At 55.3% G+C, this 16929-nt stretch overlaps 1 protein-coding gene across 1 annotated transcript in view; it reads left to right on the top strand.

Moving 5' to 3' along the window:
* COL11A2 (collagen type XI alpha 2 chain) overlaps positions 1–16929 on the top strand; it is a 54519-nt gene that overhangs the window by 6925 nt on the left and 30665 nt on the right. Inside the window, 14 exon segments of the mRNA XM_087954134.1 lie at positions 4546–4716; positions 4991–5201; positions 6575–6737; positions 6830–6955; positions 8857–9134; positions 9526–9666; positions 9864–10005; positions 12556–12615; positions 14009–14050; positions 14695–14757; positions 15454–15528; positions 15694–15783; positions 16267–16323; positions 16487–16540. Coding sequence (XP_087810260.1) covers positions 4546–4716; positions 4991–5201; positions 6575–6737; positions 6830–6955; positions 8857–9134; positions 9526–9666; positions 9864–10005; positions 12556–12615; positions 14009–14050; positions 14695–14757; positions 15454–15528; positions 15694–15783; positions 16267–16323; positions 16487–16540 — 1673 coding nt within the window.

Raw genomic sequence — 16929 nt, 5'->3', positions numbered from 1 at the left:
CCAGCTGTGCCAGGCAGGGGAGCGAAGGTTCAAAACAGGGTCTCGGGAGGGTCCCAGGGGCATGGGGGGTGGGAGTGGGGCTGGAGTACCTCCTCAGCCCTTCAGGGACTCCCACCTGCCACGCTCAGGATCCGGGCACTGAGGCAGTTCCTGGGCAGAGGCGTCCTGCGTGGGTGAGGGCAAGCTGGCATCCCTCGTTGGGCGCAGGGTCTGGGGAGAGGGAGGGCAGCTACACCAAGGGGAGGGATTTGGGGAGGGGCTCCGTCCTCAGCCAGCCTGCCCCTCCTGTTCTGACCCAAAGAGCAAACACAGACAAAGTCAGTAGCCCCTATCATTTAAGGATTAATAACGAATTCTGTTCCTTTAAGATAAAAGGCTGCTTTCCACTAATTAGCTCCGACAAGAAAGAGCCTGGCCAAGTTGTTGGTCAAGGCTGCCAAAAACCCAAGAGATAAGAACTCATTGACAAGATTCTCCAAACACGAACTAAGATGTCCGCCAGTGGAGCTTCAGAGCTTCTTTGCTGTCTGCAAAAGAACGCTTTCCCAAACCTGGCTTTGATCCTCTTGAAGGAGGGAGGGGCCATGACCTTGCAGCCTTACTCCGCGTCGCCTGTGCTGCTGTAACTGTTCTTTCCTCCGAGCAATCCTTCGTGCGCGTGCACTTGGCACAGGCTCCTCGGGAACTTCCTCGTCACTGCTGCCAGCCCCCACAATCCCGGAAGGCAGCAGTCCACTCCCGGATGGTCCCGGCCCCTCGTCAGAGTCCTCGCTCTCCTCAGCCATCCGCACCTGCTGCCGGCTAACCACAACACTCCCGTCTCTTGCAGCAGATCCGGTGGTCGATGTCCTGGCGGCGCTGCAGCTGCAGAAGGAGCCGAGGGTCCGCAAGGCGCCAGGCTTCTGCCCGCAGAAGCGTGCGGGCTCGGAATGGGCACGGCCTTCCGGATATCCAGGCGGGCCCAGATCAGTGCCCCAACATGGCAGCTCTTCCCAGGTATCCTTCCCCCCACTCACAGGCTGCAGGTGGGACGGAGGGAGTTCGGGGTCTTTTGCCCAAACCTAGAAAAGGCGCTTAGCCAGAAATACTGGGGCGCGGCGACCCCCCATCATCAACGCGGCAAGCAAAGCTTCATCTGGGAGCTCCGGCCTGCAGCGCTGTCCAGGGTGGGCATCACTTTTCCCCAACTGGCCTTGGAGACCCTTCCGTCCTGGCCACGGATCCCACCTGCAGCTGAGCCCCCTCCCCAGCTCTCCCCCTCATCCCCAGGTGACTTCCCCTTGGACTTCTCCGTGATGGCACTGCTGAAGGCCAAGCCGGGTCGTCCAGTCTTCCTGCTCTCCCTCTACGACCGGCACGGTGTGCAGCAACTGGGCATAGAGCTCGGCCGCTCTCCCGCTTCCTCTACCGTGACCAGAGTGGCCGCCCCGCCCCTGAGGACTACCCGGTCTTCCATGGGCCAACCTGACCGACGGCAGGTAAGTCCCCTCTGCCCTCAGGGTGGGGGAGCCCAGGCAGCCCCACCATGCCAGCTCCTGGGGAAAATGGGGGTCCTCCTGGGGGGGAACCCCACGAGCAAGCAACACCAGCCAGCCAGTCACAATCGGGACACTGTGAGTTCGATCCTAGGTAGAGGCTGATATTTGGAATTGATTCTCCTGCTCGAGCAGGGGGTTGGACTAGATGACCTCCAAGGTCCCTTCTGACTGTTATTCTATGATCGATGATCTAAGCCCGTGTGATGACCTGGGGATGTGATACAACAGCTGCAGGCGGTCCTCGACTTAACGACCACGACGGAGGATTTACGTCGCTAAGGGAGACATTGCTTAAGGGAGCGAGGCCCCATTTTTACGACTCTTCTTGCCACAAATCACTGCGGCCGTTTAGTTTGTCCCTCGGTTCTTTTTTGTTTTTTTTAAACAATTTTTATTTTTAAACAAAACATAAAACCATTTTCCAGTTACACACAGCATGTCGGTTGGTTACAACTCTTTCGGGCTTCATCTCCGTAGTCCTCACTTAAAGTTTGTATAAATTCTCACATTATCCATATATATATATATATATAATATATATATATTCTTAAGTTTTCGCAGGTACTTACATGTGTGGTATTCAGCTTTGTTAGGGTATTTTCCACGTCATTGTAGTTGTGCTTTTAAAGTTGTAGCAGCGTTTCGGCAGAATCTCATCTGCCATCATCAGGCTTCTGTATTGTGTTCGTCACAATACAAAATTACAGAATACACAATACAGAATACGAACACAATACAGAAGCCTGATGATGGCAGATGAGATTCTGCCGAAACGTTGCTACAACTTTAAAAGCACAACTATAATGACGTGGGAAAATACCCGAACAAAGCTGATATACATATACATATACATATACATATACATATACATATACATATACATATACATATACATATACATACATACATACACACATATATATATATAAATTTATTAAATAAAGTTTGTTTAAGATTCATATATTTAAAAAAATTAACAACAAACAAACATGTAAACATATATATATATGTATGTATGGTATTCAGCTTTGTTCGGGTCATTATAGTTGTGCTAGCTACAACTACAACTTTAAAAGCACAACTAAAATGACGTGGGAAAATACCCGAACAAAGCTGAATGCCATACATGTAAGTACCCTCAAAAACTTAAGAAAACATATATATGTATACATATATACCTTTTGCAGCAGGTATTGAGCATTGGTTATATTTTTTTCTTCACCCCCTAACATTGACATGATCTGCCTTGTTACAATACCTTCCTCGTTCTTTTAATGTTTTAATTTCACAGAATACTTTATGATTAAACGCACGTCTTCGATAATTTCATAACTTATCCAGTTATCAAATATTGCTTTTTCTTTAACCATTCATACCAACAATTCCATATATATATATAAATATTATTATCATCATTAATCATTTATTTGACTATAACTATTTATTCCATCATTTTATGCAAGATATTCAACCTTTTGGATTATTTTATATTATAACATTCATCCAATAGTAATACATCCTTATGTTATATTCTCTATAGTTCTATTATCTTTATATAATAAAGTCATCTAAGATATATCGTTTCCATATTTTTTCTCTCTAACCATTGATAAAATAAATCCCATATCTTGGGATATTGTTTATCTCCTTTTTCTCTAATTTCAAATGTCAATTTACTCATTTCAGCATGTTCCATTCTTTTTTTAATGACTTCCTCCTGCGCTGCTATTTTCTCGTTTTTTCCAATTTTTTGCAAACACAATTTCTGGCTGCTGTGAATACATTTACAATCAAATATTTCAATTCTCTACTGCGGTTCTTAAGAGAATCTGGCTTCTCCATGGGCTTCCTTTGTCAGACGGTCGCAAAAGGGGATCGTGCGACACACACACACACACACACACCCGTCGTAAATGGGAACCAGTTGCCAAGGGTCCGAATGTAAAAATCGTGTGACCGGGGCGGCTGCTGCAACGGTCATAAAGTGTGAAACACGGTCGTAAGTCACTTCCTTCAGTGCCCTCGTAACCTTCAAATGGTCCCTCAAGGACTAAGTCGAGTCTCCCGGTGGGGGTTTCCAGAGATCGTCCATACTGACCCCACTCGGAGGTCTCATTGACCGGCCATGGGGCTGCTGCCTTTCCTGACTGGCCCTGCTTTCCGTGCACCCTCCCCAGCTGTGCCAGGCAGGGGAGCGAAGGCTCAAAAAAAACGGTCTCAGGAGGGTCCCAGCAGGCATGGGGGGTGGGAGTGGGGCTGGAGTACCTCCTCAGCCCTTCAGGGACTCCCACCTGCCACGCTCAGGATCTGGGCACTGAGGCAGTTCCTGGGCAGAGGCGGCCTGCGGGGGTGAAGGCTAGCTGGCACCCCTTGTTGGGCGCAGGGTCTGGGGAGAGGGAGGGCAGCTACACCAAGGGGAGGGGATTTGGGGAGGGGGCTCCATCCTCAGCCAGCCTGCCCCTCCCTGTTCTGACCCAACTGGGTTCCCAAAGAGCAAACACAGACAAAGTCAGTAGCCCCTATCATTTAAGGATTAATAACGAATTCTGTTCCTTTAAGATAAATTAGCTCCGACAAGAAAGAGCCTGGCCAAGTTGTTGGTCAAGGCTGCCAAAAACCCAAGAGATAAGAACTCATTGACAAGATTCTCCAAACACGAACTAAGATGTCCACCCGTTGAGCTTCAGAGCTTCTTTGCTGTCTGCAAAAGAACGCTTTCCCAAACCTGGCTTTGATCCTCTTGAAGGAGGGAGGGGCCATGACCTTGCAGCCTTACTCCCGCGTCGCCTGTGCTGCTGTAACTGTGTTCTTTCCTCCGAGCAATCCTTCGTACGCGTGCACTTGGCACAGGCTCCTCGGGAACCTCCTCGTCGCTGCTGCCAGCCCCCCACAATCCCGGAAGGCAGCAATCCACTCCCGGATGGTCCCGGCCCCTCGTCAGAGTCATCGCTCTCCTCAGCCATCCGCACCTGCTGCCGGCTAACCACAACACTCCCGTCTCTTGCAGCAGATCCGGTGGTCGATGTCCTGGCGGCGCTGCAGCTGCAGAAGGAGCCCGAGGGGGTCCGCAAGACGCCAGGCTTCTGCCCGCAGAAGCGTGCGGGCTCCGGAATGGGCACGGCCTTCCGGATATCCAGGCGGGCCCAGATCAGTGCCCCAACATGGCAGCTCTTCCCAGGTATCCTTCCCCCCCACTCACAGGCTGCAGGTGGGACGGAGGGAGTTCGGGGTCTTTTGCCCAAACCTAGAAAAGGCGCTTAGCCAGAAACACTGGGACCCGGTGACCCCCATCATCAACGCGGCAAGCAAAGCTTCATCTGGGGAGCTCCGGCCTGCAGCGCTGTCCAGGGTGGGCATCACTTTTCCCCAACTGGCCTTGGAGACCCTTCCGTCCTGGCCACGGATCCCACCTGCAGCTGAGCCCCCTCCCCAGCTCTCCCCCTCATCCCCAGGTGACTTCCCCGCGGATTTCTCCGTGATGGCACTGCTGAAGGCCAAGCTGGGCCGTCCAGTCTTCCTGCTCTCCCTCTACGACCGGCACGGTGTGCAGCAACTGGGCATAGAGCTCGGCCGCTCTCCACGCTTCCTCTACCGTGACCAGAGTGGCCGCCCCGCCCCTGAGGACTACCCGGTCTTCCGCGGGGCCAACCTGACCGACGGCAGGTAAGTCCCCTCTGCCCTCAGGGTGGGGGGGAGCCCAGGCAGCCCCACCATGCCAGCTCCAGGGGGAAATGGGGGGGTCCTCCTGGGGGGGGAAACCCCACGAGCGAGCAACACCAGCCAGCCAGTCACAATCGGGACGCTGTGAGTTTGATCCTAGGTAGAGGCTAGGATCAGGGCCCTTTGCTCTCCCATAAGCCATGTTGCTCCCTTCTCCATTACTCCCTACGTGTCTTAGGATGAAGAGGGGATGGCCCTGGGTCTTCCTCTGAATGCCCAGCTGGACTGTGCCCTTCCCCTGTTTCTTCCACAGCCACCAGAGCTACACTCCCACTCCCTGTCAGCAGCTCAACCGCCCCCTCAGAATCAGACTCCAACAAGGGCATGACAGCCCGTCTCTCCCGGGTCCCTAGAGGGGCGGGCGTGGCCTTCAGCGGCTGGAGGGCTCTCCTTGGGGTGCAGAATAGCCCACGGGACCCCAGAAGGCAGCTTCTGTTGGGGGTGAGGAAGGAGAAATAGGGGGAGATGGGGGAGCAGGTGGAGGAAGGGTCTCCCAGTTCCAAGGCTCTCGGGGGTCTCCTTCCTCGCCCACCAGCCTCCTCCCTATCCCAGCTGGCTCCAGGCAGTCCCCGGTGTCTTGCCTATAATGAAGGTGGGGTGGCCCCGGCTTTTTGGCTAGATGCTCCAAGTGGAAGCTGGAAACCCTCCACTCAATGGGGCTTGGCTTCGGCTCGGTGCTTGGGCCGGGAAGTGGACTGCCTGACCTCACGGAGCCCTGTGGCTTTGGGATTCCCCAGCTCATGTTCCTGGGCTGCGAGAGGCCCTCGGGGCCTTCTGACGCTGCCGGGGGAACATTCGGTCTTGGGGTTCCCGTTCCCTCCTCTCCCCCACCCCCAGGGGCCCTTTTGCCCTGGCTGAGTTGGCAAAACCAGAACAGGAGACGGGGAAGACAATTTGGGGCTCTTTGGTCCTTTGCCCACCGCAACGGCTGACGGAAGTCCGGCTTCCTGCTCTTCAGCTCCCCAGGCGTGGTCCCTGCTGGCTTTACGCTCTTCCTTATATTTAAGATCTGGGGGGTGGGGGCAGAGGAGGGGCAGGAGGACCTGAGACCTCCCCAGGGAGGAAGGCGGGAGAGGCTCCTGCCCCCAAAACACCCACCCAGGAGGCCAGAAGCTGTTTTCCTGGCACAGCAGACGGGCAGATAAGGCGGCGCCTGGCAGGCTCCAGGCGCCATTCTGCCAGCCCTTCTCTGGATGCCCGGCTCAGCCTTCCAGTGTCCGTGTGGCCTGCGGGGGCTGAGGGGGGTCCGTGTGGCCTGCGGGGTGCCCGTGTGGCCTGCAGGGGCTGAGGGGGGTGTCCCTGCCTTGCTCCCGCAGGTGGCATCGGCTGGCACTCAGCGTGAAGAAGAAGCAGGTGACGTTGTTCCTGGACTGCAAGAAGGAAGCCACCGTGGCTCTCCCGCGGGGGAACAGCCCTGTGCTAGACATCAAGGGCATCACCGTCTTCGGGGCCCGGATCCTGGACGAGGGGGTCTTTGAGGTAGAGAGCCCACCACCACCCCTCCCTCCTGCTGTTGTGGCTCTGAACCACCCCTCCTCACCCCCCCTGTGCCTCTTCCACCACCCCCTCAGGGAGACATCCAGCAGCTGCTGATCAGCTCCAGCCCCCAGGCTGCCCAGGACTACTGCCCGGACTGTGGGAGGGCCCCCCAGAAGCCCCAAGCCCAGGAAGCTCAGCAGAGGCCCCCCAGGCCTGAGGTGAGGAGGGGGACAATCTGGGGGGAGGGGTATCTATTTATTTGCCGAAGGTCCAAAGGAGGTTTTGTGGAAGGGAAACGATTTGCATGCAGATTCGGAGGCCCAGAAAATTTTAATAAGGGGGGGGAAAGGGGGGGGGCAGGCTGGGCTTTTCTGGAGAGGATCAAGGAAAATCACAGACCCCCCCCCCAAAAAAGGGAGGGGTGCACCCACCAAATCTGCAAGATTTTAAACTGGGATGAAACCCTCGCCACAGTTGCTGGAACGGATGAAAGGAACTCCGCTTCGAACTTTGCAAAAAAAACACCACACATTGCATTTTTGTCCCTGAACGTTTCGTGAGCGGCTGTAATGGATCTTCTCCCCAGGGTTCAAGGGAGGGTTGGGGGGGGTTCATTCTCCCCCTCCCACCCTGAGCCCATTGTGGATTGTTCTCTGCTGTGGAGCCGCCTGCAGAGCTGAGCCTTTTGAAGTCCGGCGAGAGCTCAGCTTGCCAAGCCGCTCCACTCAGATGGAGTCGAAAGATTTGGAATTCGGCGTCCGGTTCTGGTCACCATGATATAAAAAAGATATTGAGACTCTAGAGTGGAGGTCCCCAAACTCAGCCACTTTAAGCCTGGTGGACTTCAACTCCCAGAATTCTCCAGCCAGCTCTGGAGAGAGCAGAGATAATCCTCAGTTTAAAACCACAACTGTGCCCAAAATGTCCATCGCTAAATGAGACATTTCAGGGAATTTTTGTCCCATTTTACGACCTTCCTGGCCGTGGTTGTTAAGCGAATCATTGCAAGTGGATTCAATGAGTAACCTGGTTGTTAAGTCAATCTGGCTCCTCCCCATTGACTTTCCTTGCCAAAAGGTCACAAAAGAGGATGACGTCATAAATATGAACCAATGGCCAAGTGTCCAAATTTGGATCGCGCGATCGTGGGCCTGCTGGACAGGTCGTAACGTGAAAAATGGGACACGAGTCCCTTTTTTTCAGCGCCGTTGCAACTTTGGACAGTCACTAAGTGCAGCGCCGTAAGTCGAGGACTAACCTGTACAGAGAAGAGTGACAGAAACAATTAGGGGACTTGAGACCAAAACAGGGGGTCATTCTGGGGGCCTACAGGTGGAGCGCTCGCCTCACAACCAGGAGGTTTGTGAGTTCGATCCTAGGGAGACGCTAATATTTTGGAGTAGACTCTCCTGCTCGAGCAGGGGGTTGGACTAGATGACCCCCAAGGTTCCCCCCAAACCTGTGGCACGCATTTGTGCGAGCACACGAGCCCCAACCAAACTTACCTGCGCGGCACATGCGCCTGCCTCCCAGATGATTTTTCAGCTCGTTTGAGGCCATTTTCACCCTCCTGGAGGATCGAAGGAGGCCTCTGCAGCCTCGGTAGGCCGAAAAACAGGCCCGTTTTTCGGCGCTTCTGGTATTTCCGGAAGGCCCGTTTTTCGGCCTCCCGAGGCTGCAGAGGCTTCCTTCGATCCTCCAGGAGGGCGAAAACGGCCTCAAGCGGGCAGGTAAGGAGGGGTTGTGGCACACGCCTGCACAGGGAGGGTGGGGAGCATTGCATTGTGGGTGCCGACCCGTGTGAGCTCTTTTGTCCCATTACAGCAAAAAAGGTTCGCCATCGCTGTTCTAATGCAGTCGCACGGCTAGTCTGGTGAAGAGAAGGACCAGGGGAGACAGGATAGCAGTCTTCCAATACTTGAGGGGCTACTCCAGAGAGGAAGGGGGTCCATTTACTCCCCGTAGCACCGAAGGCAGGACAGGAAGCAATGGGTGGAAGGTCCCCAGAGGGGGAGACCTGGGGGCCCGGTGTGGGTCTGTCCTGGGGAGGGGCTTCTGCTGGACCAGCTCTTTCTCCGGCCACCTTCCTCCATCGCTGCCTTTGCGACCCCCCCACTAGACGCCGGCTAAGACGAAGCCCCCCACCAACGCCGAGGCGAAGAGGCCCCAGAAGCGTCAACTGCCTGGCCCCTCGCCCACCGACCTCAAGACCGACGGCCTGGAAGGGAAGCGGCCCGGCGGCCCCAAGGAGCCCGCAACGGGAAGGTCTCGGCCACTGGAAAGACCCCCAAGGCCAACAGCCCCAGTGCCAAAGCAGCCGGCAAGGCCTCTGCGGGGAAGAAGGCAGGAGGGGGCCCGGCCCAGGCAGCCCGGGGGCCGTGAAGCAGCTACCAGCAGGTAGAGCCAGAGGGAAGGGGCTGGGGTCGGCATGGGGGAGAGGGGGAGCCCTGAGCACCTTCTTTGGTCTGGTCTGGAGTTCATTTGGGGGGCGGGCAGCTGCTCCATCTGCCTCCCTCCAGCTGCAGCTGTGCGTTTCTCTTCGATCAGCCCCGGTTTCCGGGCCCAGCTGGGCGTGAGAGTGTCCACTTCCCCGACCCATTGATTCCTCTGGGTTGAAACGATCCCCGTTGCAGAAATTGGGTTCCCGGAGCCCGACGGGGACATTGGCACTAACCAACTAATCCTCCTTTCCGTCGGTCTCCTCTCTCGCTTCTTTCCTTTGAATTCCCCGCCTGCCCTCCGTTTCACGCCAACCCTGGTTTTACCTCCCTCCCTTCCTTCTTCTAAGGACCGGGGTCCTCTTCCCACCGAGCAGCCCCAGGCGGCCCACCAGCACCCCAGCCTCCCCCAACCTCCTGAGGCTACTTCCCAGAAGAGGGGCCCCACAGGGGAGGCCTCTCCTCCTGCCCTCTCGCCGCCCTGGGTGGAGGTAAATGACGCCCCCCGCCCCTCGTGGCCAAGCATGCTGGTACAGAGGGACTCTCGGCCCAGGCAGCAGGAGGTACAGGGCGCGGCAGGGCATCCCTTGCTGCTGGGCAAGGCAGTCCCACCGGTGGGGGCCTGGCAGGGACTCAGGGGCTGCAGGCCTCTCCCATTCTTGGGCTAACACCTCGTTGGGTTCCCATCCTGCCTGGGCCAGGAGGCGGCGGCCGAGGAGGAGGAGAAGGAGGGCCTCGTGCCCGGCATGGCTCTGGACTATGGAGACGGTGATCCCAACCCTGGCGAGATGGGCCCCCTGCTCTCAGCCCAGGCCCCCTACGATGCCGTCGTAAGTGGGAGCCTCCCGTGCATCCTGTGTCACTGTCTCTGTGTCCGTCCGTCCATCCGTCCGTTGCCCGTTGCTGACCAGCTCTGCGGGTGCCATGATTCAGGCTGGGCTGCAGGCTGGCTTTAGTGGGGGGTGGGGGCGGTTTCCCTTCTTTTGCGGGTCTTTCGCTGAACCGTGTGTCGCTGTGGGCACTTCCGTGTTTCCTGTGTGTGTTTGTGTGTCCTGTCCTGGTGGGTGGCTGCGGATTTCTGTCGGGCTTCCGGTTTTTGGGTCCCTTCTGGGTTGGCTTCCTCCTGCCTTTCCCACCACCCACCCCTGGGTGGCGGCAGCACTTCCTACCCCTTGCCCTATTTTGCCCTGCTCTGAGCCCCTCTCTAGGCTTCACCATCTATGGTTCGACCTGCTCTGGCTTCTCCTGCACTTGCTCCCAGGTGCCTTATTTGCATGCCTCCGTCCCCCCCGTCTGTCCTTCCTCTTATGTCTGTGACATCACTCCTTTTGATGATGTCACTTCCTATGAAGTCATATGTGACATCACCCCCTTTTGATGATGTCACTTCCTCTGAACTTATATCCAGTGACATCACTCCCCTTTGATGATGTCACTTCCTATGAAGTTATATCTTGTGACATCACCCCTTTTGATGATGTCACATCAAGTGACATCACCCCCTTTTGATGATGTCACTTCCTCTGAACCATCACCCCCTTTTGATGATGTCACTTCCTCTGAACTTATATCCAGTGACATCACTCCCTTTTGATGATGTCACTTCCTATGAAGTTATATCTTGTGACATCACCCCCTTTTGATGATGTCACTTCCTATGAAGTTATATCAAGTGACATCACTCCCTTTTGATGATGTCACTTCCTGTGAAGTTATATCAAGTGACATTGAGGATGTCCTTTCCTAGGAAGGTATATCCTGTCACGTTGCTTGTTCGATGATGTCATTTCCTACGAATTATGACCCGCCCCCTCTGTCATATCATGCTTCTGATGACATCATTTCCTATGAGGATGTGACCTGCCCATCCTTACGCCTCCATCTCTTTAACCACGAAGATGATTTCCATGGAAACGCGGGCAGGCCTTTTTCCCCAGTATAACAATGCCACTGGTCCCAATCCTGCTATACTGGAAAAGGCATTTCCCACTACCCCACCCCCAATTAGCACACAGTAATTCCAGCCCTGTTCCTTCCTGATCCCTGAAACCCAGAGAATTTCAACAACATTTTTCAGAGTCTTTTTTTTTTTCTTAATAAGATTTGCTTCCACATATTTTTTTCCCCCTTAAAATCTGAGAAATTCTGTGTATTTGGGCAGATTTTTTTTTAAAAAAATTCAAACGTAGACAAGGTGGGACCCATTGGTAAATACGTCCTTACCGGATTCCTTGGCGCCTTCAACCATGACGGAACTTCTAACGTACTTGAAAAGTCCTGAATCATTCTTAAATATTCAGAGCTCCCGCCTTGACTGGAAAAATCTGGGATATATTCAGAGAAAAGAGCCCTTGTTGAAGTGGATGTCAAACCTCGGCTTAGGAAATGTCGGATGGCACTTGGCATGATGTCATAACCTTCTTTTATAGCCCCTGCAGGGTTTTTTTTGGGCAAGCTTTCCCCTCCTCCCCCCCCAGAAGAGCTTTGCCATTGCCTCCTTCCTAGGGCCATGAGGGAGTGACTGGCCCAAGGTCTCCCAGCTGGCTTGGTGCCCAAGGCAGAACTAGAACTCACTGCCTCCTGGTTTTCTACATCAGAACGCCCAACTGGCTGCCATTCCTACGTTGGTCGTGAATGACTCGTCCGCTGAATTCAGTCCCTTGGCTCAAAGGGCCTTTCGAGTGATCCGTAGCTTTTATCAGCTGCCTTTCACTATCTCTACGAACGTAGGGACTTCAGGGGCTGCCCCAAAGAAGAGGGAGTCAAGTTAATTTAGGACAAGAAGCAACGGGTGGAAACTGATCAAGGAGAGACGCAATTTAGGACTACGGAGGAATTTCCTGGCGCAGTCAGAACAATTAAATCAGTGGAACAACTTGACTCCAGAAGTTGTGAATGCTCCAACACTGGAAGCTTTGAAGCAGATGCTGGATAACCCTTTGTCTGAAGTGGTGTAGGTAGGGCTTCCTGCCTAGGCAGGGGGTTGGACTAGAAGACCTCCAAGGTCCCTTCCAACTCTGTTATTCTAGTCCATTTTGGCAGCTTCCCCAAAGCAAGGGGGATTAAAATAAGCCTCAATGGGAAGTTTAAATAAGTCAGAGGTCATACATCTTGGCGCTTATAAAGAACCCTAGAAGGCAAGGGCTAGCTAGACCATCTACTCCACCCTCCCTGCCCAGGAGTTGAGCTTCTGACGATTGAAACCCCTGCCCTGTGCCACTGAGATGGCTTCGCACGTGGCAGAAGGAGGGGCATTGCTTTGGCATTCGTCGTGCATGTTGTCTGTTTGTGTGGTGCTGTCTGTTTGGGTGCGCGTGCTACTACAGCCAACGCAATGCTGACAAATCTCCTTCTTGTGGCTACATGTGTGTAACCCCCAGGCGGTGCTCGGAGCCCGAGGCCTGAAGGGAGAGAAAGGGGAAGCGGCCGTCTTTGAACCTGTAAGTTTCCGTGGTTGTCGGTGTGTTTGTTTGTGTCCCAGAAAGGCCAGTTTCTCCCCCACCCCCACAAAAGCCCCCCACACACACACCTGGGAGAGGGACAAAAGTGACCAGCAGTCTGGATGCTGTCTGGACAACCCGCCCCCCATATGGCAGCTGGGGCCACCTCTGGCCAGCCTTGGCTGATGAGAAAGGAGATCCTGCAAATCCTGGGCTTTAGGGGGCCGGGATGAGCGGCCATCAGGCGATCCCCGTGCAGAGGGGTCCAGAGCTGGGCTGGTGGGTGTTTGGGGGGATTGCGCTCAGGAGACACCGAGCAAAATGGGCTTCCATGCACTAAAAAGCAATGTCAACTCATAAAACATTTTGTATACACTTTTGATAGTGGACAACAGAAAGAAGGGAGGGAAGTTTCAAAGAGCAGGCGGAATCGAAAGTCCATTCCATTCATATTTTCTTCAAAGACTGATTAGATGACTGAAGCTTCTGCCCCGTAAAAATCTAATTGGCGAACATGATTGATGACTCTTGGCTATGGGTGTTTTTTTCATTGGATGATACACCCAGAGGGGTGAGGGGGGGGAAGCAGGATCAAGGGTGACAGTGAATTACGTATCTCAGAGTTGGCTGCGCCCAGGTTAGTGCTGGACGTAGAATGTTAACTTCAAATAAATCATTTTTAGTTTTGGGAGTGTGGCTCGAGGCTCATTGGAGTAACTGCCGGAATCCTGACAATTGATATTTCTCAATGTTGGGTGCTGGAAGATGGGTGGACTTCAACTCCCAGAATTCCCCAGCCAGATGACTGGGGAATTCTGGGAGTTGAAGTCCACCCATCTTCCAGCACCCAATGTTGAGGAAGACAGCACTAAATGACGGTAGTGGGAACCTATCTTAGTCGCTACCAGTACGTTGGGTGATTATGTGTGCACATGTATGCATGCACACACCCCTAATACATGCACCCCTAACAAGCCAATCAGCTGAGAGGATTAAGAAACCCTCCCGCCCACCCATGCGCTTTTCGGTCTTTTATCCTCTCGGCTGTTTGTAACTATCAGTTCGGCCCAACCGGTCCAAACCGGGAGCATACCACCATTGCTAAATGAAGTCCAAGCCATGGGGGGAGGGGAGAGGTTAGTGCCCGATTGTGCCCAGTCACTGCAGGGGGGTCAAAGGTCAAGATCAACATCCCTTCCTGCCCCCCCATCCTGGGTCTCCCTCCCTCTTTTCCTGGTGAGATCAGGGCCCACTCTAAATCATCCCCAATGGCCTGTTTTGTGCTGAGCCATGCCAACCTCTGACAATTGGCTCCCTGTGCCCACCTTCCTGGACAACAAGGGGGGGGGAGGGTCTTTTTTTCCGCCCACCTGACCTCCTTTTTCTTCCATAGGGGATGATTGTGCCGGGACGCCCTGGCCCCGAAGGACCCCGGGTAAGAGCGGCAGGCGCTGGGTGCTGGGAGGACTGGCACAGGTGGGGCAGAGACTGTTGTGGGCCGACGGTGGTCAGCAAAGCTGCCAGCAGACTCAGACAGTGAGGAGATTGGGGGGGAACATGGGTCCTGGAGTCTTTGGAAGGCTCTGAAGAGGGCTCTGTGTCAGAGGCAGAGATGGGGCCAGGGCCATCCGACATTTATCAGGAGATCAGTGGGGAAGAAGAACAGCCGGAGCCTGTTCCCAGTGTGCGCATGCACAGAGCTGCCAGAAGAAGGGAACAGCTAAGGAACAAGGGCCGACTCGGGAGTAAAAACACAGGTGGACGGTGAATGGCTCCCTCCCCTAGAGTATAAAAGAGGAGCGAAGGGTGAGTGGGGCTTTGCAGGAGACAATTAGTTCACTCCGGCACGCTTGCCAAGTAGTGTGGCGTCTGAAAGATGTCGGCCTGGCAACTCTCCAAGCCTGATAAAGGTCTGTAATTGGGAATTATCGTGAAAGACCGTTGGCCGGGACTTTGCTGGAGAGGACATTCATTGTAAATCCAATAAAAGGGGTTTATCGGGACGAGGACTCAGCTTTGTGCTGTTGAGGAAGCCCAGTCAGAATAGAAACGGCTGAAGAGACGCCTTCTCCTCTGCAGGGCATGAGTGGGCCGCCCGGCGCCCAGGGGACTCCTGGACCTCCCGGCGACCCCGGAGAGCGGGTGAGTGGGGCAGCCTCTCTGTTGGGGGGGGTCTCTTGAAAGGGGCAGGCAGGGAGGCAGGATGGGCTGGGGGCTGTGCATGTTCTGCTGGGCAGGTGCCTCTGCTGCTCCGGAGCATGTGCAGAGTTCTACTGCCGCGGCTCACCAGGCATCCCCGATTCCGTCTCTTGGCATCACTGCAATGCAGCGGTGGGATTTTTATCGGTTTGGGCGAAGCATGCGCTCACCAAACCGGTTGTGACGCTGGTTGAATCGCACCCCTGCTGCAACGCCAACCGTTCCTGAGTCAGAGGGAAAGGCAGCGCTCTGCGCATGGACCAAGGCAGCCTTTTCCCAGTCCAGTAATTCAATAAGGTTCTATGGGGCTTCCCCCCCCCCCCGAGTAGGTCACCTGGAAGGAGCCCGAGGACTTTTCTGTATGGGTGAAGAGGTGCCTGCTCCCCGACATCCCCTCCCCTGGCTGACTTCCAGCTGTGCTGAATTCCAGGCTTCAGGGGGATGATGAGAGTTGTAGTCCGGCTAACACGGAGGGCACCGTGTTGCCGAAGGAAGGCTGGAATTGACACTCCTGCTCAAGGAGGACTCTTTCCCCCATGGGTCACGGCCAGGTTTTGGAGCGAAGTTGGGCCCGGAGGTGTGGGGGGAGGGGGTGTTGTGTGTTTGCATGTTCCGGAAGCCTCTCTGCCTCCTTCGCAGGGTCCCCCTGGACGGGCCGGATTCCCGGGATCCGACGGACGTCCGGGGCCCCCCGGAACCTCCATGATGCTTCCGGTGAGTCAGGAAAATCTGGTGGCTGGAGCTGGGACATGCTGGGAGGGTTAGGGGTGTCTGGCGGGGCCCCGGTTCTGCCCCTGAATCCGGGAGGAAGCAGCTGTTGGCCCTTTGGGGTCCCTCCTCCTGCGAGACTCGCTTGATTCTCTCCCCTCCTGACCGCAGTTCCGTTTTGGGAGCCCCACGGGGGGCCAGAAGGGGCCCGTCGCGATGGCCCAGGAGGCCCAGGCCCAGGCGTTCCTACAGCAGGCCCGGGTGAGTCCAGCCGGCCCCCTTCCTACCTTTATGGGGTAGGGGCTGGGAGGGGGAGAGGGGAACCAGAAGAATTCGGGAGAGCAAAATAAGTGTCTGTTATTTGGGAACCCCCACAATCCGGGGCCCTGCTTTTGAGCCTCTGGATGCCCCACCCGATGTAAACACAGCTGGGCTCCCCTTTTCTGGAGGATGGGTGAGCAGCCGAGAGGATCCGTGGGGTCTCTGGCTAGCCAGGTGTTGTACCTGGGGGAACTGGACAACCCCCTTTTTTCTTGGCTCTTGGGGGGAATCAGACAGGGAAGCCCGAAACCAGCCAAGGTTCAAACTAACCTGGATTGGTGGGTTGTGCAAGGAACCTAGTTAAGGGTGTTGTGTGAAGGGGATGGGGTGACAGAAGCCCCCCCTCAAGCCCAACACCTGATGCTCCAGGGTCTCTGGGGAGGGGTCTCTGCTTGGGGTGACCCCTTTCCTTCCTTGCCACAGCTGGCCTTGCGTGGCCCCCCAGGACCGATGGGCTACACCGGCCGCTCAGGAGCCGTGGTAAGTGTGATGGGGGGCTGGATATGGGGACAGGGGCCTTTGGGGTCCTTCGGCACTTTGGCCTCCGGAGGGCCCCTGGCTGGCGAAGGCTGCTTGCTGTGTTGGGCCCTTCCCTACCCAGGGGCCCACCTGCCACATCCCCCTCATGCTTCCTCTCTCCTAGGGCCAAGCTGGAGGCCCCGGCGTGAAGGGGGAGGCTGGAGATTTTGGCCCCCAGGTAAGTTGGGTTGACTTGTGGGTCGCATCCCCCCACGCCCCCTTGGTCTCTGGAGCAACCGATCATGTTCTGGTCCCCACTCTATTAGGGCCCCTGTGCAGCTGTCAATGCGGCCACCCCATTCTGGTTCAGCTCCTGGAGGTGGGGGGCTAGATCAGCGGTCGCCAACTGGTGGGCCGTGAGAAAATTTTGGTGGGCCGCAGAGAAATCTCAGCCCCAGAGCACCCCCCCAAAGCAATTAATCCAAGCTGCGCAGAAACACAAGGCTGCGCCGTCCACATGGCCCGCGGGAACCCTCCCCGCCCACTCACTCCTTACCCGGCAAACTTGCCTGCTAAATTGCTATTTTTTGGACCATCTGCTGTGCCGGGAGATTTAGATTAGCTAGG

The sequence above is a fragment of the Notechis scutatus genome, chromosome 2 (assembly GCF_049901735.1).
Source record: "Notechis scutatus isolate UNSWTSFEM ecotype Mainland chromosome 2, rNotScu1.2, whole genome shotgun sequence".
Classification (NCBI taxonomy): Eukaryota; Metazoa; Chordata; class Lepidosauria; order Squamata; family Elapidae; genus Notechis; species Notechis scutatus.
The sequence above is the reverse complement of the archived record's forward strand: the minus strand, read 5'-3'. Positions and strand labels throughout refer to the sequence as shown.